This window comes from Telopea speciosissima, chromosome 9 (genome assembly GCF_018873765.1).
Source record: "Telopea speciosissima isolate NSW1024214 ecotype Mountain lineage chromosome 9, Tspe_v1, whole genome shotgun sequence".
Taxonomy (NCBI): Eukaryota; Viridiplantae; Streptophyta; class Magnoliopsida; order Proteales; family Proteaceae; genus Telopea; species Telopea speciosissima.
The window spans coordinates 33,680,363-33,704,547 of NC_057924.1; the positions used below are offsets into that span (position 1 = coordinate 33,680,363).

The following is a 24,185-nucleotide window of genomic DNA, read 5'->3' on the forward strand; positions in this document are numbered from 1 at the left end:
TGCTTCACCTGGAGCTCTATTTTGCCTTGGTCAATCAAGTCCTAGATTGTGTGTTTGAGGAATATACACATATCCGTGTGATGGACTTTCTTGTCATGGTAATGGCAGTAGAGATTGGACTTGTACCATGCGGGTGGATTATTTAGATCCACGGGCCTAGGGGGAACTGAACTGATCATCCCTTCCCTTTTAAGCTTGGTGAATAACAGGGTGTGTGTCATCCCTCCAAAATTGAAAGTTCTTTTAGGAGGTTCGGGTCCTGCCTGGATCACGAGAGGTGTGGTCCCGGTGGTTACTATCTGCACTTCAGCTGCTTGGTGACTCACTCTTATCGTATTTCCTCCCTTTGTTCTTGGAATTTTCCTTATGGAGTAAGTTCCTGTGGCCTCCCGGGTCATACCTTGGGCTTGCTTTTCTTTGAAGATCTTATCTTCAATCTTCTTTCCAATGGTCATGAGGGCATTAAATGTCTTAATATGCTGGTAGTATATTTTTTCATGATATTCCCCATACAAGTTTTCCAATAGTATCTCGACTTGTTCCTCCTCTGTAGGGCGGTTCCACATTTTGCGGCCTTTTCTCTGAACCTCATAATAAAGTTCGAAAACTCTTCATTCGGTTCTTGCCTTAGAGTCTCCAGCTCTCTCCGGGTGATATCCATCTCAGTATTGTACGAATACTGTTTAGTGAATGCCTTTACTACAGATGCTTAGGATTGTGTTTGAGTATGATCCAATTGGGTCAACCATCGTAGTGCAGATCCGGCCAAGGAGTACAAGAATGCCTATCCCATTTGGTTCTAGGACAGTCCCCACGACCTAGCGATAGTGGCAAAAATCTTGAGATGGGTTCTGGGGTCTCCCAACCCGTCAAACTTGTCTAGTTTCCACTTGAAGTCTTCAGGGATTTTTTCCTTAGGGAAGAACACCAAATCTTCTTCATCTTTTTCCTTAACCTTGCCTTTGACGGCCACCTCTAGTTCAGCCACTTTCTCTCTCATTTTCTTCTCTCTCTCTGTCTTAGGAGGATCCAAAGGTTGACTATCGTCCCCCACCTTTACCAGTATGGTGATCGGGGTCTTGGGGGTTGCAGAGATGGCCCTCCTGACTTCTTGCTCTACCGGTCCGGATATGGATCCTCCCTTGGAGATTTCATTGACTGACTGCACCAGCTACGCCATAAGTTGTCCCATTTTGGCCATGTCTGTTTGCAACCTATCCACTCAGTGCTCCATGTGACTTTCAGATAAATGGTCATTTGTCGGATCCATGCTGTCCCCAAGTGATATCTCAGTCGAAGAGTCAAAAGAATGAGAAGAAGACAGGGAGTTTGGGAAGGGCGATGGACTGGCTCAGATCAATCTTCCTTCTCGTTGGATCCAAATGGGAGGGAATGACCTTTTTGGGTATGGAATTGTGCCTCTACGAAAAAAAGGAGAAGATCTAATTTAGGTACTGATTGAATCAAGAATGCTCGCATATTAGACAGTTTAGGATCAATTTCTCCATTATTTTTTTGTATTTTGTTTTTACACAACTTTATTGTATTTCTTTTGTTTTGGTTTTGATTTGGCTCAAGTAATCGAAGTTGTTGTCGGAACTTCCAATATTGTAGCGGTTCTTTCCGAGTATACTTCGAATGTCATCATTGTCCTAACATTTCTTAAAAAGAAGAATAAAGAAACAAAGAAGAAAGTCTAGTTTCAGGTTTCTGATGATTATACCTTGAGTCAATACGAGACGCCCCCTTTTCGAGGGACACGTAGGATTCCATCATATGGGAGTGGACTCCCATTTTTCTTCGAGGGACTATCGTGGGAATATGGAATTCCCTACTTTGGGCGGCGTCTCGTATTGAAGCCAGATTAATCATCAAGTGACCTTAAACTCGGTCCTTCTTGAAGTTAACAAGGGTTAGTTTGTGTCGTACCCTAATCATATATGGTCTATTTTCCTATGTAATGCATGCAATGTGTAGGCTGATAGGACAGAAGAAGGTCACCTTTAACAGAACCGATATACCTATCGCTCACGGTCACAAATCGCGGGCACGTGGTTCTTTTAATATACCTAGAGAGTAGGTCACACAATCTCAGAGTAATCATGTTAGTGCCTTTTTTGAGTGGCTAAAGCACCCCACAACACGCTAGTGAATACCCTCGCTGGTGATTCTAAACTCGTATGGTAAATATCAAAGGCTGTAGCTTCGCTACGAATTACCCATGACTAATCATGGGGTCCAACGACTAACTACGGGGGTAGGAGTGTTCCCATGTAGTGCGTGTATGCATGAAATTGGTACAGGAAGCGGCTATCATCCAATCTCAGAGTACTTAGTATGACATACCTCACCTCCCTGGGGGTAAAGGCACGACAGGGAGTACCCTCATCGTTTGATTTCACTTCGAGTACTATGCATGATGCAGTTAGTACACAGAAAGGTTCGCCACAGAGGTTTTTATACAAATTTTGGAGAGAATATTCTTACATTTGTTGGTAGCATCTATTTTATAAAGCTTGACCTCAAGTGGGTGTTTACCCACATGTCCCCAGCGGAGTCGCCACTGTAAGTACCATGGCCCTCAGGTGACGAGGTTTCCGCAGCCTCGTTAGCGACAAGGATTATTAACTTTATGTACAGGGTGTCATTCTGACACGCCATCATGGGATTGGGCTCATACATGAGCATATATTAAAAGAAGTGTGAAGTTGTCACCTAGGGTTAGGGCCTAGGACCCAATGGGTGTAGCCCTGTCCGTTATGAATGGAGTCGGGCTACGAGACTCCATATGGTCTGGTCAGAGATTTGGATAAGGGGCCAGGTTACAAGCATGGGAAGGTGTTAGGCACCCATCTTGCCCAGCGGAAACCGGTCTCTCTGTTATAGATGCTACTAAATGACAAATATTCTCTCTCCTTTTATTATGATGGGGACCATATTATGTACGCTACATTAACATCTTCAATATGTACATTAAGACGGCAAAACACTAGTGACTACATTGGACCAATAAAAGTGCAGTAATTACACCTATATGAGGGCATTCCCTTGGCTCAGGGGAGATGGACGAATAGACTGATACCGGCTTTTTGGACAGAATAACGACTCCTTTTGGTAGCTTTTGCTATCGATAAGCGGACAGAATAACGACTGTGCAGGGGATTTTCACTTGTTACCCATGCATAGATGGGATAACGAATTCGAATGAAGGAGTTGCGGGTAATCGAAGGATCTACCCACAATTGGAAGCCTCACTTTAACGGATGCTCACAAGAGGGAAATGGGGACAAAAGGGGGTGAATCTCTCATCTGGAGGGTCTCCCTACCCAAAAACTCCATGAAAGGAGGGGAGGGGGACCCTCCTATTTATAGGGAGGGTACCCCGCAGCCTTGGCCCGGAGAGGTCCTCCATGGCACCGTGGGGGACTTTTCCATGGCGTCGTGGGCGACGTTAGCAGGCTGACGTCGAAAACCCCCGCGGTGGCTCCATACACCCTTGCCGTTGGGACCTCTACAGGGCCTTAGGACACTGTCCATGGCGCCGTGGACAGTGTGGTCCCCCTCATCTCACTTTTTTGGCCCAAATGGGCCATTTTGGGGTTCTAAGAGGTGTTTGGGCCTATGGGCCAGTTATTTTGGGGTCTAGGGAAGGAAAAGGGGGTGTGATGTCCATTGTCCGTGTCCCGTTGTCATCATTGCCATGGGACGACAAAATTCAGTGTCTACAGTAACCGTTCGATCGAGGAGAGAAAATATTGCTTTAAGATTGTTAGGGTTTTGGGTTTAAGCACAAGGTTGCTTAAAGCAATACACTCTGCATATCAAGTTTGGAATAAACAGGTTGCTGCCCCCAGCTAGTATATATAGGAAAGACTAGGGTTTTAGGTTAGATGGGCTTTATCACGTGGGGTCCACCATAGCCTGATTCCTTATTCAAGTAGACTTATATTAGAACATAAATTAGGGTTATAGAATATACCCCACAGTTACTTGGAAAACTGAGTTAAGCATGGATTACTCTTTTGTTTTGTAGAGTAGTCCAAGTCAGCCTAATCGATTTTCGACGGTAGCAAGAATGGATCCAGATCCTCTACTGCTGAGTTGCCCGGCAGGACCGTGCTGCCAAGACACGGCGAGGCACGTAATGACCGCCTTACCCCTGCTTGAGCGCCTTGCCCGAGTGAGGGTTAGGCGGTCATTGCACGCCTCACCGTGTCTTGGCAGCACAGTCCTATCGGGCAGCTCAACAGTAGAGGATCCAAATTGCAACAAGAATCACAAACCATGTTGCCACATTATTATTTTTAAATTATTTAATTAAAAATAATTTTAAAATATAGTTAATATGAATGGTAAGAAGTATTAATTTCAATCATTCGATTATCATCTCAATTCTCAAGGAATAAACAATTGGACGCCCAGAAGAGGCTCTATCTTCACTTTGTTCTTTTATTCTTTGGTATATATGGATTGCTTGCTGGGATATCATATTTGGTAAATGGATTTGGCGCCCAGAGGTGGTTATCAATATTGCAACTAAGTGCTATCAGGAATTTTATGGCAATGTAGTGTCTCCTGCTACTACTCTGCCTGGTAGTCCGATGCCAACTAGCTGGTCACCTCCATCTTTTAACCATGTCAAGGTGAATTGTGATGCTGGTTTTTGCCAGCAGGACTGTGAATGTGGAATTGGTATTATCTTCAGAGATTCTAATGACAGGCCTTTATATGCTGTCTCCATGCCTTTTGTTTTTTCCACAGTCCTTGTAAGTGAGGCTATTGCCATTCGGTCGACATTGTTGGAAGGGATTTCAGAAGGATTTGAGCGTTTGGAGGGGGAAACAGATCATAAGGACTTGATCACTTTATCTTGTGTAAGAGGAGTGCAGCTCGCCATTGGATATTAAACTTATAGTTGAAGACATTATTCACTTATCATCTTATTATATTTCATGTACTTTTTCTTATATTCCAAGGGAGAATAATAGTGTTGCTGACTCTCTGGCAAGGAAGGCTTTGTTAATTAGGTGAACAATAGTTTGCATGACTTCTAATCCATGGATTTTGGACTTATGGTCAAGTCCTTCCATGTGTAATACATCTTAAAGTGGCCATTTTTCTACCCTAAAAAAAAAAAATCACCTGAATGCCGACACCAAAAGGATCTGACAATTGACAGCTCCACCTTAATGGGCAGTCCTTCTACTGCCCAGAGTTTATCCAGCAGGATTCAGATATATACATCCCATATCCTATCTTTTACCCCATACCTGAGAGCAAGAGTCATCAACGGAGGGCGGAGGCTGTAGACTACTGAACCGTTGCGAAATATTCCAATCCAACGACTTGGAATCATTAACTGGTTACAACTCCACGACTCTAGAGCGTATCCGCACACTCAGTTAATGAGCGTTTCAGTCATGAATTCTAATTTTTAGCAAAAAAAAGTCATGAATTCTAATGGATCAAAATAGTTGATGATGTAAGGCGCACCTGAGATACTGAGAGACACTGAGAGTGACATGATTGTTACTTAGTTATAGCCCCTATAAGCTTCCAGGCCTATTGAGGGGACACCGTTACAATTGTAGAGAGAAAGTCTATACACACGCCGTTTTTTCTAACATATTTATTAGTAGTCCCACAAGTTGAGATCATATGTTACAGAATCATGGTCTAATGAGACACGTGGACGGTGGCCCACCTTCTTCTTTCTCATTCTTTCGCCAAAGTGAGCCCAATTCAACGGAACGGGGACTTTTTTGACCTTCTTGGGAGTCCCGTTAATTTTAATCCATATTTATATTTTTTTGGACATGAAGAAAAGGGAAATAGTAATTCATGAATAGGAAAAAAAAATATATATATAAATATGTTCAGCCTTATTTCGCGAGCTGAAAGTCAGGAACACAATGGGGTTTGGCCCGGTTCAAGCTCGCTGTGAGGAGACTTCTTCTTTCTCATTCTTTCGCCAAAGTGAGCCCAATTCAACGGAACGGGGACTTTTTTGACCTTCTTGGGAGTCCCGTTAATTTTAATCCATATTTATATTTTTTTGGACATGAAGAAAAGGGAAATAGTAATTCATGAATAGGAAAAAAAAAAAAAATATAAATATGTTCAGCCTTATTTCGCGAGCTGAAAGTCAGGAACACAATGGGGTTTGGCCCGGTTCAAGCTCGCTGTGAGGAGACTCCTGAGTAGATCTCCGTCACTTTCTCGTCCGTCTCTAACGCTTTCGAGGAAGAAATCCTCGTGAAGTTCATGGGAAAGTTGCAGAGAGAGAGAGAGAGAGAGAGAGAGAGAGAGAGAGAGATCGGTCAAAAAAAGAACCGAGCTGTGGATCACCAACGGGTCTCTTGCTCTTCAGTCAGGTGAGTTCAGTGACTATTCTTCACTTTTTTCTTGTTGGATTATTATTGTTGTTACTATTGCTTTTAAATTGATCATGAGATTTCTATCTAGAATCCAGGTGTTTCAGCGTTTCTTCCCCTTTTGAATCTGCAGAAATGGTGAAACTTCTTAGGTTGTAGGAGACGGGAGCAGCAGAGTGAGTGACAGCAAACGAGTTCTAGATTGTTTGAGGGACCTTCATAACCTTTTCTTCGCTCTGTGAGTTTGCACAAATGAAGAGGTTGTTTCGGATTAATTAGTGCAAAGGGAGAAGGGAAAGACTGTTGCAGAGATCTGTGTTGTTTGAGCTCAGCTCGAAGAGATAATCCATATACAGCACTGAGGCCGGAGGGTGGAAGAATCCAGGTGTTTCAGCATTTCTTCCCCTTCTGAATCTGCAGAAATGGTGAAACTTCTTAGGCTGTCCTAGACGGGAGTAGCAGAGTGAGTTTGAACTTAGCTCGAATAGATAATCCATATAGCACTGCGGCTGGGTGGTGGAAGAACAGGCTCCTAATCTTTTGGTTTCTGCTTCAAAGCATAATCAAGTTTCTTGTACTTGATTCCAATTTTTTCAAAGTTCGGATGAATTAACCATATTTTGTTGAGGAGTGCAGTTTTTGGATGCTATTGGTGCCTCAGGAGAATACGAGTAGAGCGCGCAGCTTAAAGGATTGAGTTCTACAGTGATCAGCTTTGTGGAGTTATTGTTCATGGAACTAGGGTATCTGAAATTGCATTCTTCTTTCTTTGAGTCTCCTCTACAGTAACTCTGATTTCTTCACTGTAACTATAGGAGTTAGGCGTTCATCACAACCCTTACGTGGAAACTTCACGAGTGGAATGGGACGATTTTCTAATTTCGCCATATATTTTTTGATATGCTCTGTTTGAGTAGTAGCCTGGTAATCGCGAAACGGAAAATGCTTGATTTTCTTTCATATGCTGTTCTGCTCCTATCTCCATATCTGCTGTGGGACCTGTTCGTATTCTGATCATGACCCGACCTGTTCGTGGTAGATATTTCAAAGATGAGAATGGTGCTATAAGTGATCATCTCCGCAATCATGTCCATTTGACAAATTGCATTCATCTGAGGAACCATATGCACAAGCAGAGCCCCATATTGACTGAAAGGTCTCTTATCAGGGACCTGATTGTCCTTCAGAGGTCAAGGTCTCTCAGAGATCCTTCAACCAGTACTCCCTCATGGCAGTCTCCTTCTATTGCTGATTCATTGTCTAAGAGACTTGAAAAGGATGGTGCAATACATGAGGGAAGAAGGTCTGTAAGGATTGAAAAGCGTAGAAGGGAAGGAAGAAGGTTATCAGGAAGCTCCCCACCTTTTGCAAGTGAAGTGGTACCAAAGGCTGCTGCTGCTGAAGTGAGAAGGGGCAACACAGGAGGGACAGTTAGTAGTGATCGGAGGAGCATAGGTAGAGTTAGAGATTCCAGAAGAATTAAAGATGAGAAATCAAGTCAGAAAAATAGGAGTGATCATGTGGGTGGCACTGAGGATACTTTACAAGATGCTCACAACTCAGTCAATGACTTAGTTTCAGGGAAGGCAGAACCAAATGCTAAAAAGAATTTGCAGAAGGGGAAGGCTCGTCAAGATGTGCAGCTTAAGACCCTTTCAGAACAGCTGAACGAGCTTCCAATAGACAGTGATGGTGTGGATTCTTCTCTCCTTCATCAACATGGAAGACATAGACAACAGGAGAGAACCAGTGAGGATCTAGAAGCAAGCAATCATGGCTACTGCAGTGGATTGCACCAGGTAAGAAGGCGTCGGTCTCGAGGTGCGAGGAAAGCTTGGCCTGCTACTGACCCAAGAGATATTGGAGCTCATAATGAATTGTCTGTGGCTTCAAATTCATTAGCCCAGGGTTCACAACCTAAGTACTACATGGAGGAAGAAGAGGATGAAGTTTCAAACCTGGATGGCACACGGGTTCCTGGACATGGGTGTGGCATTCCTTGGAATTGGTCTAGAATTCACCACAGGGGTAAAACATTTCTGGACATTGCTGGAAGGAGTTTATCTTGTGGGTTGTCTGACTCAAGGTTAAAGAAAGGGGGCTCCATTCCCCAAAGAAGAGATATTTCAGATATGCCTGCAGCATCTGATCACTCAAGTTCATCTACCAAATCTGATGCAGAGGCAGTACCTTTACTAGTTGAGCCATCAGGATCTCAGGACAGCACTGACAATTCCGTTTGGCTGCGGGAGTATTCAGGGGAGTTAGGAATTTTTGGGGATCATGGTTTGAAGCATGAAGTAGAGTCTGACCTTGCTTCTCAAGCAAGATCTGGTGGTCGTCCTGACTTTAGAGGGCACCGCCATGTTAGACACCAAAGTTTGACGCAGAAATACATGCCAAGAACCTTTAAGGATCTTGTGGGACAGAACTTGGTAGCACAAGCTCTTTCAAATGCTGTTGTAAAAAGGAAAGTTGGCTTGGTATATGTGTTTTATGGTCCTCATGGCACTGGGAAAACTTCATGTGCTCGTGTATTTGCTAGAGCTTTAAATTGCCAATCTTCAGAACATCCCAAACCTTGTGGTTTCTGCAATTCATGTATTGCACATGATTTGGGTAAGAGCCGAAATGTGAAGGAACTTGGTCCAGTTGGTAATTTTGATTTTGAGAGCATCATGGATCTAATTGATAACATGATTATGTCCCAGCTGCAGTCTCAGTATAGAGTTTTCATTTTTGACGATTGCGATAATTTGCCCCCTGATTCCTGGAATGCTATCTCGAAGGTCATTGATCGAGCACCCAGACGTGTGGTTTTTATCCTTGTTAGTACATGTCTCGACCATTTACCTCATATAATTATATCCAGGTGTCAGAAGTTCTTTTTCCCAAAGCTGAAGGATGCAGATATCATATATACTTTGCAGTGGATCGCAACCCAAGAAGATTTAGAAATTGATAAGGATGCACTAAAACTTATTGCATCACGGTCAGATGGATCTTTGAGGGATGCTGAGATGACTCTAGAGCAACTGAGTTTGCTTGGGCAGAGGATCACTGTCCCCTTAGTTCAGGAGCTTGTAAGTTCTTTATCATTTAATTTCCAAACGTTCTTCATTATTTCTCTTTCCTGGTGTCTTTTTTGTCTATATCCCATGAGCATAGTTATGGAGGAAACAAGTGTAGTCCTGGGTTCATCAAATATGATTTACTTAGATGTACTTCAGAAAAAAGATTGCCAATTTTTTGATGAGGTTTCTAAGTGGAACATGATGCCAATGGATTTCTAATGTTTTCTTTCCCTTAGATTTTTTATTTCTCTGTTTTTGTGTGTGCTCTTAGTCATTCTATTTATCGTCGGAAGAATTCAGCTATCACCAAAGGCATTCGTGGTGTTGGTATTCCTTTTATTCCTGTTTCTTGCTGACTCTCATTCATGTAGCGTGTTGTTAATTTGATTTGTTTAATTTTGCATAAACGACGTCACTTGCATTCTCAAATTATATAAGAAGGTTTGGGCTCTATGAAACTTTTTTTTTTCTTTGATAATAGAAACTTTCATTAGAAAGTTGTCTTAATGAACTTTCATTTTCCTGTTTATTTATTTAATGTTAAGTTTTTAGCCTTTTAGGTTCTGTGAACCTTTATTCCCAAAGAATAGCTCATTGATTAATTGCAATTTTATGATACTTGAAGCTAAAAACTCCTTGTGGTTATGTTGATTCTTACATGAGAATCTGCTCCCCTGCCCCTGTAGGGTGAAATGAATTTTTATTACGAGAAACTGCTTAGAACTCATTGGACTTAATATTACTACTTTCTTCCAGGTTGGATTGGTCTCTGATGAGAAATTGGTAGATCTACTTGATTTAGCATTATCAGCAGACACAGTGAACACTGTAAAAAACTTGAGAGAGATTATGGAAGCTGGTGTGGAGCCGTTAGCATTGATGTCACAGCTTGCTACAATAATAACTGACATTCTTGCTGGAAGTTATTTGTTCACCAAGGAAAGGCTAAGGAGAAAGTTCTTCCGCCGATCAACATGTCAGTCAAAATTATTTGGTCATCCTTATGTTTCAGTAATGTTTGATATGAATGCGCACTGTTGTATTTGGATTTTCTGTCTTCTTTTCTTTGAGAAATAAGAAATAATTTATCAATGAGAGATGTATAGAAGCATCAAGCAAGTTATGACTGAAGCCCTGAAATGGCTAGAACCAGCAAAGTAAAAGCAGCGAAAGTGTGAACGATTACCATGGGATGCACATGTTGCAGATCAAACCAAGCCTAGTCACCCGTTAATTGGGTAACTTTGTGGGGTGAGGAGTTGGCTGATCTTTATTCCCACGATATGTTCCTAGAGAAGCCAAGACCTATATCTCTCCTATAGAATGGAATAGACACCTTGAACATTGCTACTGTTTAGGTTACCCAGCTGCCCGGGGAATCTCCCTTGATAAATAACCTTATACCCATATTACAACATGTCCATTATTCCACTTCAATTCAAGTCAGATAACCAATTTCAGACCCTGGTGGAGGGATATTTCTATTCTCTAGTAATCTCTGATGTCTGAAGGAACACTGAAAGCGTAGGTTATTACTCTAGAAACATGCCTTATGAGCTCTACCAGTACTGGAGGTACCAGCGTCGGTTTGATATTGTTTTCTGGATCATCCAAAATCTCATCTTAAACCATATATTCCTCCCTTTATAATCTCGGCTTGTTTTTTCCAGTATCAGCACCATGATTAATTTCAAATTTTTTTTACAAAAAATGAAATCTATGGATATAGTGGAATATACTATTCTTCTAATGTCTCTGAGGAAGTTGGATTACACTTCCTGTTACAGCTGTATGGTTCTCTCTTCGAGCTCTTAATTTTTATTAACTCAGAATTGGTTAATTTCTACGCATAATTAACTTCATGGATCAGACTAAAATCTGTTAGGATCTTCATTACATTTTAACCAATGATGATTGGACTTACAATTTTATTGCTTTCTTTGAATCTATCAATTGTCTTATGCTTCCATAAGCTTGTGCAGAGTTCGAAGGAATTAATTCAGATCTTCAATTTTATTAGAGAAGTCTGAAGTGGTAGTGTTGAAATCCTTGAATAATGGCTTGAGTCAGAGTAACTACAGCCGTCCTTTATTTATAACAAGAGAAAGAATGTTCTGGAATGGGTACAAGGACAATATTACCCCTATCACAATTTTACCCTTGAACCCATATTACAACACTCCCCCTTAAGTTGGTGCATACATGTCAAACGTGCCCAACTTGCTAACAATAGAACAAAACAATTTACTACTAATTCCCTTAGTAAGAATATCAGCCAGTTGATCACTAGACTGAACAAATGGAATACAAATGACTCCTTGCTCCAGCTTCTCCTTGATAAAATGTTGATCAATCTCAACATGTTTGGTGCGATCATGTTGGATTGGGTTATGGGCAATGCTGATTGCAGATTGACAGTCGCATAGGAAGATCAACTGACATCCCAAGATTTTGAAGAAGTCCCTTTAGCCAGAGAAGTTCACAGATACCTTGCGCCATGGCTCTAAACTCAGCTTTAGCACTTAACCGAGCAACCACTGCCTGCTTCTTGCTTCTCCAAGTAGTTAAGTTTCCTCCAATATAGGTGCAATATCCAGATGTTGATCTTCGATCATCAGGCTGTCTGCCCAATCTGCATCAGTATAAGCTTCTACCTGGAGATGACTGTGTGAAGAATATAGGATTTCTTTACCAGGAGAAGACTTCAGGTACCTTAGGATCCGGTATACTGCCTCCAAGTGAGAAGAGTGAGGATCATGCATAAACTGGCTAACTACACTTATTGCAAATGCAATATCTGGTCTGGAATGGGATAAATTTATTAATCTCCCAACCAGTCTCTGATAACTTTCCTTATCCACAGGGTCACCTTCCTTACTCTTCAAGTATGTGTTAGGCTCCAAAGGTGTATCGGCAGGTTTACACCCAAGCATGCCAGCATCATTCAACAAATCAAGAGTGTACTTTCTTTGGGAAAGAGATATACCTTTAGCTGAATAGGCAACCTCTGTTCCCAAGAAATACCGCAATCTGCCCAAGTCTTTGACCTCAAACTTTGTGTTCAAGTAGGTCTTCAACTTCTGAATTTCTTGTGCATTACCTCCAGTGATTACTATATCATCTACATAGACAATCAGAATAGTGATATGCTGTCCCACTCTTTTAACAAACAATGTGTGGACCGTGTGGTCAGCATTGCTTTGCTTATAGCCATTGGCAACCATAGGTTTATGAAAACGACCAAACCAGGCTCGGGGTGATTGCTTTAAGCCATATAAGGCCTTCTTCAACTTGCACACCCTTCCCTCAGTTTCTGGTGAAGCAAATCCTGGAGGTATCTCCATATAGACATCCTCTTCCAACTCTCCATGTAAGAATGCGTTCTTGTAGTTGTTGGAGACTCCAGCCGTGGTTTACAGCACAAGAAATAATTACCCGAACAGTATGCATCTTTGCTATAGGAGTAAAGGTTTCTTGGTAGTCAATCCCATGGGTTAAGGTAAATCCTTTGGCAACCAATCTCGCTTTTTATCTATCTACTGTCCCATCCGACTTGTGCTTTACTACAAAGACCAATTTACAACCAATGAGTTCTTTCCTTGTGGAAGAGTCTCCAAATCCCAGGTTCTATTTTCTCTAGGGCATGCATTTCTTCATCCATTGCCACCTTCCATTTCTGTTTTATTATTGCTTCGTACCAGTTGTTAGGAATAGAGATGGAAGATAAAGAGGAAACAAGGGCATGGAATGAAGGAGTTAAAGAATTATAAGAAACAAAATTCGAAATTGGATGTTGAGTATAACTTCGCTTGGGTTTTCTGATTGCAACAGGAAGATCAAGCCTTGGATCAGAAACATGCTTACCAGATGGATAACTAGGACTTGGAGCAGGTGTTGATTGTGCGGGTGCAGTGACGGTGGTCTCTTTGTGCCCAGTTTCACGAGGAGGGAGGTATACTCCATGAGGAGGAAAGTATGTTCCACGAACAAAGGTCTTCACCTGATTTAGTTCTTCCCCTTGGTCTCTAAACTCCCCCTGAATTGTAGGCTGTCCATTCCGTTCTAGTTGTTGTTCTTGACTAGTAATTCCGTCTTCCAATTCAATAGACTCATCTTCAATGGTAGGTACATGTACATCTAATGGAGCTATCAGAGGTACATCTTCATTACTTGAATTCTCCCCCTGAAGAGGTACGATGGTGCAAAATACGGTTCAGACTCCCCAAAGACCACATCCATGGTGACAAAAAGCTTCCTGGTAGGAGGATGACAACATTTATACCCTTTTTGTGTGGCGGAATATCCAAGAAATATGCATCGAAGTCCCTTCAAATCAAACTTCCCATGAGGAGATGATTTTTAGCAAAGACCACACAACCAAATATCTTGGGTGGAACAATAAATGTAGAAGATCCCAATAGAACATCCAATGGGCGGCGACCAGTGAGGACCAGTGAAGGATTAATCAGGTAAGTGGCTACAAGAATGGCATCTCCCCAAAACCGGGGAGGGACATTCATGACAAACATAAGGGAGCGGGCCCACCTCCAGCAAATGTCTGTTCTTGCGTCCAGCCACTCATTTTGGGCTGGACTATCCGCGCAAGAAGTTTGGTGAATAATACTATGAGTGTCCAAATATGTCCGAAAAGCCCCATCCATATTACAACATAGAAACAGTAAATACAGTGTGAAACTGTATGGATCAAAATTGTGTGGACAAGGAGGAGATTGTTTTTTTGTTGCTCCAAGAACTATGCTAATTGGCAAATAAATCAGACAATTTCATTGTAGTCATATGAGAAGTAGCAGCTGACGAGTTAATTGAAGGTTGGGCAGGAAGTGTTTACAAATTTGATATCCCCCCCCACTCAAGAAAAACTCTAATCATTAATGTGGATTCTTGTTAAGTGATTGGTTGGTCATATCGATGCAGGAGCAGTCAATAGGGACAAATGAGAAGTCAAAAAGGACACACTATTAAGCATGTGTTGGAGTGGGCCCCGTTGATGTGAATCTTGTTCTCCCTAGGCTTAGGTTGGCAAATGAGAGCTCTGGCTTGCTTGCAGAAGGCACCCTGAACTATGTTCATAAATAATTTCCATCTTATTACTTAGATTTGGTATTCTATTTTTCTAAGGCTCTATATATAGCTAGAAGACCTAGAACCATCCAAAATTCTATTTATAACTCCTATCTGGGGAAACATGTGTTTCTCTACATCCTTACATTTTGAAGTAGCACGTAGAATGGGAAATTTGCATAGGTACTGTTCCAAATCCCAAACTAGGATTGTTTCTTATCATACCCTTATGCACACTTCATACCCCATGTCCACGGAAGACATTTTTTGGAATTCTGAAGAAATATTTTTTATATTTTTTTTTCTGGAAAATAATAGAAGATAAGGCTGTAGATATGATGCTCCAAAGAATACTGACTACTGGAAGTTTGACATGAAGAAATATGAACACGTCATATGATCCCATCTAAGATCAGCTAGGACCGGATTTGCAAGTTGATATTCACAGAAGAACCAAAAGCAAAAAGACAACTTTACAAATTGATAGTCAGCTATGAAAAATGAGATTGGTTTCTGAAATTTTTGTTATATCTTCCTTCGTTTATCTTCTTATAATTTCATGTTTCCCATTGTTGTTCCATGAGTTTGTGTTGTGCGTGTGTGTGCTTGTGCATGTGGGTAATCAACAGGACTTGAGCCTTATTCCACCTAATTGAGTTTTGTTAACATAATTCCTTTTTGGCATTTCTACTGTGTCAGGGTAATATTTCTGTTTGGCTGTTATCTAATATGTTCACACTGCCATGTTGATGGGATCCTAATCACCAAACTAATAATGACCAGGAAGCCAAGACATGACCAGGATCGCAGGACACCAATTGTACCAGATTTGAGAGAAAGAGTAGATCTCAAAATCTGGTTATCAGAATTTGGTAAAACCCTGGTTGAGTGTAAATCTGAAACAATAGTATTAATACCTAAAATTTGGGAGAAATCCAATGGTTGGATAAGGTTCTACAGGTACTGCTTCGAAATAATGACTTAGGATAATGACTTAGGATAAAAGAGAAACTTAGGATACTAATAATAACTCTCCCAAACTCCAGATCTGTAAATCAGATCAGAACCAAACCTGGCCGAAATACCCTCTTAGAACAGGGGACAGAATGCCAAAATCTAAGCCAAATAGGATGGACAGATGCTGCAGATCAGTGAGGCCAAACAGAGTAGTTATAGAGGAAAACAGGAGCATTGCAGGGCTGTTTACTACAGCAGAGCAATCTGTACCTGGGATCCGTTAAAGCTCACCTAATCAGTGATAAAATGCCTCAAAATGAACCACAGGAACAGCAGTGAATAAGTCTAAACAAAACTGATATACATACTTGAAATCTCAGGAACAGAAAAGGGTTAGGGTAGAAGAAAGAGAAAGATTGACTTGAATCTCTCACTCAACCCTTGACCAGCTTCCCACCAGTCAGCCGAGCATCTCACTAGGGAATCCACTGCATCACACAGGTTTCAAAGAAAAAGCTTCATGTGTTGTGCAAATCATGCCTTTGTCCAGCCCCTTCTCTTTATTAAATAACAGAGCAACTATTACAAGATTAGAAACAGTTCAGAGTCAGAGTTTGAGAAATGATGTGACTTGTCATTAATGACAGAGGTCCACTTTATTTATAATGAGAATTACAACCCAAGGGCAAAATAGTAAAAGAGGGAAAATAATAAAACCCTAAAGTAACCTAAGTAAAGAGATAATATTCCCATCCCACGGTTCTCAACAGAAACTACTGCTATTCTAAGCTCTCTTCTAGAAACATTACAAATCAGAAATTAAGACTCCAATATTGCTATTATATAAAATGGAAAGTGTACTTGCTAAATCTGAAAATAGAAACTAATTAAAATACACACTTTAAAAGATCTTGCAGCATCTCTCTTCCCACGCAATCTGGCATGGGACCCACAGATTATCTTCTGAATCTGCTGGAAATTCTTCTCCATGCAAGTCAACTTTCATTCCAGAAAATATCTCCATGCAAGTAAAGGATGAGACCCACAAATCTGTTCCAATATTCCAGATGGTTGATTACAGAATAGGGCCTGATATCTGGGCTTTACTAATATCAGAATATATGGGCCCACAAATACTGGTTTGATGAGAAGAATCTGGACAGGCTGCTGGTGTGGCTAGATCTACCCCATTGATCTACATCACATGTCCATATCCCTTCTGTTCACTTTATGTACAAAGGAAATTTTATTTTAGCAATCCGATGGGTTTCCAGCATTCATGTAATGTGCAATTATAAGGCTCGTAAGGGACTGGGAAGATGCGAAGAAATGATTAATAAAGTCAGAAAATATTTGAGTATGTATGCTGTAGGAAATGGTATGGTCCTGCATAGTAGACTGGTGGAACATGGGAATGAATAATTGAGGATCATTTGTAGAGCAGTCTTTTAGTTTACAGAACCATAAGAGGAACTTTTATTTATCAGCAACTGAGTAATTATCTCTCATGATTGATTATGCATCTTTGTCTATGCTATTCCTGTTCATTACCGTTTCACCTAAAAGCTTGAACTGTTAGGGAAGGTCAGCGTCAATGTACATAAACAATCCTTATGTGTTTGTTGAATTTTCTAAAATCAATTATGCTTGTGGAGACACATTTCAAACATGCAGGGCATGCATCGTCCTGGTATATGCTAAATGTCGGATAGCACTTGCTCATGTATGTGCAACGTTTCTAAGATTATGTATCAGTATCCCTTATTTTTAACTGTCTTTCTGTCCTATCTCTTTCTATAGCCTGAAAATTATAGTTTTTTTTTATTTTTTTATCCTGAATATTACCTGGGACCCGGGCCAGCCCCTAGATTTTATTAAGATCCAAAAATAATAAGCGAATACAAGGGGGGGGGGGGACATTCCACCTAACCCCAACCCAAGGAGCAAAAACACTCTTGACCTCTCAAAAAATATAGTTCAATACTACTAATTTGATTTTATCGTAGTTCTTCTAAAAACCTGTGGGTTTCCAATTGCCGGTTATGATCTATATTTCTTGTTTCTCCAATGTTCAACTAACACATGATTACATTGATTTCAGTATCCAAAGAAGACATGGAGAAACTGCGTCAAGCTCTGAAAACTCTATCTGAAGCTGAGAAACAACTGAGAATGTCTAATGACAAACTAACATGGCTAACAGCTGCATTGCTTCAACTTGCTCCTGATCAGCAGTATGTCTTGCCTAGTTCTTCTGGAGACACTAGTTTTAATCATAGTCCTTCAGTCCTAAATAACAACAGTCGGGGAGATATAGCCAGGAAAAGTAACATTCATCATGCTAATACGTCTAACAATGAGACGGGCTTGTTGACAAATATTAGGATGCAACTCCAAAATGGAAGTGCTGATGATGTTGTTTGTGATGAGAACAAGATCAACAGTAACAGTGTAGGAGGGAAAAAACAGGCTGAGAGGCCTCCTCAGCGAACATTCTCATTGTCTACTGATATAACTAGAGGAAGTGGTGAGCAAACTTCGGGGAAAGGTCATAAAGAAGAAATATGGTTGGCAGTTCTTGAGAAGATTGAACCATACGCCCTATGCCAGTTTATGCAACAAGAAGGGAAACTGATTTCAGTCAGTTTTGGTGCAGGTATCCTCTCACTTCTTTGGTATAATTATTTGCTCCTACAATGATATATAGCATAATATAACATTTTTTGGAGATGTCTCCAGTTTTTGGTCAGGTTTTCATTTCAATTACGCCATTAGTATCTTCAAGCAAATGGAAGCCTCAGAAGTTCAAACTGATCCTTTAATAAGCTCAGCCCTTCAATCTTATTAATTTTACTGTACAATAGAAATTTGTAAAAAACTTGTCTTGAATGGTGTAACAATTCTTAGGTAGAACACTCCATTGAACGTTTCATAAGCAACTGTTAGAGAAGAGCAGTGTCAATGTATACATCAACACTCCCTCACATGTGTAGGCCAAGATCCCATGGTCTTTGCACGTGGAGCTCACACGGCATTTCTTTGCACGACACCGAGGGAGAAAAAGTGTCGGCCCTTACCTGATTTTTGCACTTCCCAGGAGTCAAAACTCGGTGTCCCTGCTCTGATACCATGTTTGCTACCGTTTCACCTAGAAGCTCAAACTGATACCATGTTCATTCTTCATTAAGAAAAAAAATGTGTATGCGGCAAGATAGTGTTTCACACTGTTTGCTCCATAAAATGAAGCTAAAATCACATAACTTGATGGTATTTCAGATTCAAATTCTGAATTTGATTCTTTGGAATGTTTGTTACAGCTTTTAATCATGGTACAAAATTTCGCGATATATCGTGAAATTTCGGTAATCTTGAGTGGGCCGAGACGAGATGTGAAGGCGAAACCAAAAAGGACAAAATTTCGACGATATTTCGTCACATTTCGGCACATTTCGGCGATATACCAAAATATCGCCGAAATGTTACAAAACACCTCACGTGACTCATTAAAGAGGCCTTATAAATACCATATTTCGCCAGCTAACGGTCGAAATATCGACCGAGAGCTGGGCAGAGGCTGTTTTTGGGGTTTTTTCTTTGTTTTCTACTCGTCCAACTTGGATTCTAAGCATCCTCCAACTTGTTCTTCATCTTTTTCGACGGATTATTGCCAAAAACACGCCAGAAACACTTTCTAGCAAGATTGTGAAGGATTTTCACTCTTTGAGCTATTGAGTATTGAGTCATTGACTATTATGGAGTTTATGAGAATATGATTTATGAATGATGTCTTATGAGTTTGAATTAGTTTGTTTAAATTTCTTTTATGTCTTTGACTGCCTAATCAATGTGTATTTAACTATTTATACATTAGATTGTATACTGTCAATCAAGGGTGCAAGCTCAAAACACCACTTTGAGTTCATTTTTTTGCAATATGAAGGTTTAAATGTGTTTATTTAGCTTAAATATGGGTGTCCATGAAGTATCAGGCCTAGATATGGCCAAAAACCCACCGAGATAGACTCCCGAAATATTGCAGAAAAAATGCAATATTTCGGCTAAATTTCGACATATTTCGGATATCTCGGTAGGCCCAAGATACCAATATATCGCGAAATTTTATACCTTGCTTTTAATCAGGGGTGAGGTTAGACAATGAAGAATCCCACATGTTACTTGGTTCTGGTATATTTCCTATTAAGTTCTAGTATGAGGCTTCCTTTAAAATCCAGCTTACCTCTTGCTCTTGTCAGAAATTCTCGGTGACAGACAGTACCATCTGTTGCGGCAAAAAACTGTCTCTCCACAGATATGAGTCACCTGTGGAACAAAGAATGAGACACCATGAGAGGTCAGGAGTAGGGTCCGGCAAAGACTCTCCGATGCCTAAATCAGTTTTCTGGCAACTAAAGGGAATAGCAGAGCAATATCACAAGAGTGTAAAATAGTCGAAATTGTCTCATACCTCGCCCTGTAAGGGAAACTCTATTTATATTGAATGTCTGGTACCCTGAGTTGTGGGAAAGAGTCCTCTAATACATCGTCTTCCTGAATTAGTAGTTTCCTCCTAGGAGTGGGGATAATTCTTGAAGGGTCTGATTGAGGAAAACTTCTAAATCCCGTAGATGTACTGGGATTCCTTCCCTTAGTTGGGAGCTGGAAGTGCAGGATTCCTTGATTTCCTATTTGGAGTACACTTCCTATCTTTGGTGTTTGGTTCTAAGGTTCTTACAAGGTTTCTATATTGGGAAAGTTGAGCTGGAGATTTTACTGGATCATGTTTCCAATTCTGTATATCCATGTGCCTTGTTGTGAGTGGTGGAGATATTTTACCCGTAACACCATCCAAGACGTTTTTTTGTATGGCTTGCATATCTAGATATTTGTTTAAAAACCATCTGATGTTGAAAGAACTGCCCATCCTGAAACGCTTGTTTCCTTTGCATCAGAGCAGCTGAATCTTCCCCTTGTGTTACTTTGGATTGACCTTATAATTAGGAGTGGAAAGGCATTGTGCTCCCACTGGAGCTATTTTAGTTAACCGCAGTGGGTTTGATGTGCTCCTTTCTGGAATATACCTGCAGTTAGCATCCAAGGTAGGAAAATTGTGTTTATTAATCCAGCTGGAGTCTTATGTTGCGTTTGATGGAAGCTGTTGGGATTTTGAAGGTATTCTCTTCCAGCATACAGAGTGGCCTATAATGCCATGAGGTTAGTCATTTATTGGGTTCCCCCTGTTCATAGACTTTGGGGACATGTACATCACTGATATTCGTAGTAACTGGTACCTGATCCATTAGTTGAACTTATATACCTGATACTTAGGAGGAGAAAGAAGACATATCGCCCTTGGGCTTCTCCTCCCATGCATGAAGTTGTATGCTATTTGGGATATAGGTTTAGTGGAAATTTTATTTTTGGTTACAAATAATAGCACTCTATTTTTGGTTGACTAGAATCCCCCCGTTTTTATAAATTTCCTTCACTGAGTCTCTTAACTTGACCAGGACCTCCAGTTGTATCACTTTTTGAACATCTAAATGTCTCTTTTCTGTCCCTACATTATCTGATCCTGTTAAAGATTTCTATTATTCAAAATTTTAACTGCTATTTTACTCCTACAGAAGGACTTTGCATTGACTGACTAATTTAGTTGTTCTTTCTTGCAGCTCCAACCATACAGTTGATGTTCAGCTCAAAGCTGACCAAATCTAAAAAAGAAAGACTTAGGGGAAAGATTTTACAAGCTTTTGAATCTGTTCTAGGATCCCCTGTGACAATTGAAATCAGATGTGAAGCTAGTACAGGTTTGAGAGCAGGGGCTCAAGTTCCTCTTCTATTGCCAGCTGCCGGGGAAGGTTCATCTCAAATGGCAACAGACATCATGGAGATGCCAAAAGCAGGAAATGATAGTAGTGTTAAAATGGTTTTGAAGGATAGAGCTGTCAAAGCAGTTGGTCCTAGTCAAGCCAAACCATTGCAATCTGACTTATGTGAAATGGCAAAAAGCGAAATTGTTGAAATAGCTGCTTCTCCTAGAGAGAATGAATGTATTGAGCATATGAACAACAATGCACAATTGGATGAAGTAGGTTTGGAAAGTTTTTGGATGGGAGAAGAAGCATTTTCTCGTCAGCAATCCTTGGGTTCCTTACAGGAAAGAAGAAACAGAAAAATTGGTGCACAAGCTCAGAGTCAGAGCTTAGTGAAAAGAAAAGTGTCCCTTGCACATGTAATTCAGCAGGCAGAAGGATGTACACAACAAAGTGAATGGTCAAGACGCAAGGCAATTTCTATTGCTGAAAAGCTTGAGCAAGAGAATCTGTAAGTAGTGCAATTTGATTATCCATTTCCTTGGTTAATGTTTAAATTTTGAGTTTCTTCTATTCTCAGAGTGTAAATTGGACTAGAAGATAGGGCTTAGTCCAATCTACCTTAGTAGATGTATTTTATGATTGTATACAAAAGTTTGGTCTATCCTTCTAGTGGAGAAGTTTCATTCTGATATGAAAGAGAATCATGCCCATAGAAGCAAATTCCTTAACTTTTGTGGCAGCATCCTCTATATACACGTTATTGGCTATACTTGCGAGATCAGGGCTTAAAATATTGACAGTTCCTTGCCAAAGTTGATTCCTAGTTCTGTTGGAAAATTTGTTCGTTTGTTGAGAAATTTGCAAGCTTTCTGATTGATTAGAGCTAAGTAGAAATTATATGCTTCTTCTATTTTCTTTTCTTCTCAGTCCTTGATGAATTTTGTTAATGTTGAGAGATTAGAATTAGAGAATAATGCTTGGATAGTCTAAGGTAGACCCCAAGCCATATATTTATAATAAGGAATAGAAAATACATGGACAGAATTTTCCCTAACATAGCCGACATGGCTGTACATGAAATAAAAATAGAAAAAAGTCCAGAATACCCCCATGGTATTCTGGCCCATACAATCCAACACTCCCCCTCAAGTTGGAGCATATATGTCATGCATGCCCAGCTTGACTAAGATAGGCAGAAACACTTTGCCACTTAGCCCCTTAGTGAACACATTGGCTAACTGATCAACAGACTTCACAAAGGGAACACAGATGAGTCCGGCTTCGAGCTTCTCCTTGATGAAATGTCGGTCAACCTCCACATGCTTAGTATGATCATGCTGGACAGGGTTATGAGCAATGCTAGTGGCTGCTTTATTATCACAATAAAGCATCGTCGGAAGATGGACAACAACACCAATATCCTACAACAATCCTCTAAACCACAAAAGTTCACAGATTCCGCCATCGCATGGAATTCTGCTTCGGCACTGGACCTTGCCACAACATTCTGCTTCTTGCTACGGCATGTGATAAGGTTTCCACCCACAAAAGAACAATATCCAGAAATGGATTTTGTGTCAGTAGAGCCAGCCCAATCGGCATCAGTATAAGCTTTAACCTTTAGATGACCATTGGGAGATAAAATGATTCCTTTTCCTAGAGCAGACTCTAAATATTGCAAGATGCGAAAGACTACCTCTATATGAGAGGAATAAGGATCATGCATAAACTGGCTTACCAAACTTTCAGCAATGGCTATGTCTGGTCGTGTGTGAGAGAGGTAGATCAGTTTGCCCACCAATCGCTGATAACGACCTTTGTCAACAAGTCACTTTCTTTCTCCTTAAGTCTTGTAGTAGCTTCCGTAGGAGTATCTGAAGGTGAAAACCTAGCAACCCAGTCTCAGACAATAGATCTAGGATATATTTTCTTTGAGAAAGAAAGATGCCCTTTGAAGATCGGGCAACCTCTATCCCTAGAAAATATTTTAGAGTTCCCAGATCCTTTATATCAAACTCACTGCCAAGGAAGAGCTTCAATTTGTTGATCTCATCACCATCATTTCCGGTCACAACAATATCATCAACATAGACTATGAGGATAGTTACCTTATCACCAACACATTTGATGAACAAGGTATGATCAGCATTGCTTTGCTTGTATCCCACAGAAATCATAGCCTTGTGAAAACCAAGCTCTAAGTGACTGCTTCAACCCATAGAGAGCACGCTTCAATTTACACACCTTACCCTTAGTAGTATTACCTGAAAAACCTGGAGGAATTTTCATATATACCTCTTCTTCTAGTTCTCCATGGAGGAATGCATTCTTCACATCTAACTGCTGAAGATCCCATCCAAGATTCACAGCACAAGATAACAACACTCTTACAGTATTAAGCTTTGCTACTGGTGTGAAGGTCTCCTACTAGTCAACTCCATATGTCTGAGTCAAGCCCTTTGCAACCAGGCAGGCTTTGTATCGATCCACTATTCCATCTGCCTTCTGTTTGACCACAAACATCCATTTACATCCTACTGGTTTTTCCCCTGGAGGAAGAGCCACAAGATCCCACGTATTATTTTTGTTTAATCTGTACATGCTTCCTGCCAATTTTTAGGAATAGAAACAGAAGAAAGAGAAGATACAAATGCTCAAAAAGAAAGAGAAAGAGAACTATAGGAAACAAAACGAGAAATGTGATGCTGGGTGCAAGTCCTAGTACCTTGAGCAATAGGTAGGTCGGAAGAGGAAGGCTTACCAGGAGAAGAAGGATTTGGGTCCTGAGTCGGCAATTGGATAGGTATTGGTTCTACTGTGGATTGAAGCTGCCCTTTGCTGGAACTTCTCTTTTTATAAGTGAGAATGTTGGAGTCGTTAAT

The 24,185-nt window shown here is 40.6% G+C and overlaps 1 protein-coding gene across 1 annotated transcript in view; it reads left to right on the forward strand.

Annotated features, from left to right (window-relative positions):
- Positions 1-6,862: 6,862 nt before the first annotated feature.
- LOC122640178 (protein STICHEL-like 3) overlaps positions 6,863-24,185 on the forward strand; it is a 54,710-nt gene continuing 37,387 nt past the window's right edge. Inside the window, exons 1-4 of the mRNA XM_043833333.1 lie at positions 6,863-9,457; positions 10,205-10,424; positions 17,589-18,143; positions 21,157-21,811. Of these exons, the coding sequence (XP_043689268.1) occupies positions 7,391-9,457; positions 10,205-10,424; positions 17,589-18,143; positions 21,157-21,811 (3,497 nt within the window). The 5' untranslated portion in view covers positions 6,863-7,390. The remainder of the gene's footprint in view (positions 9,458-10,204; positions 10,425-17,588; positions 18,144-21,156; positions 21,812-24,185) is intronic.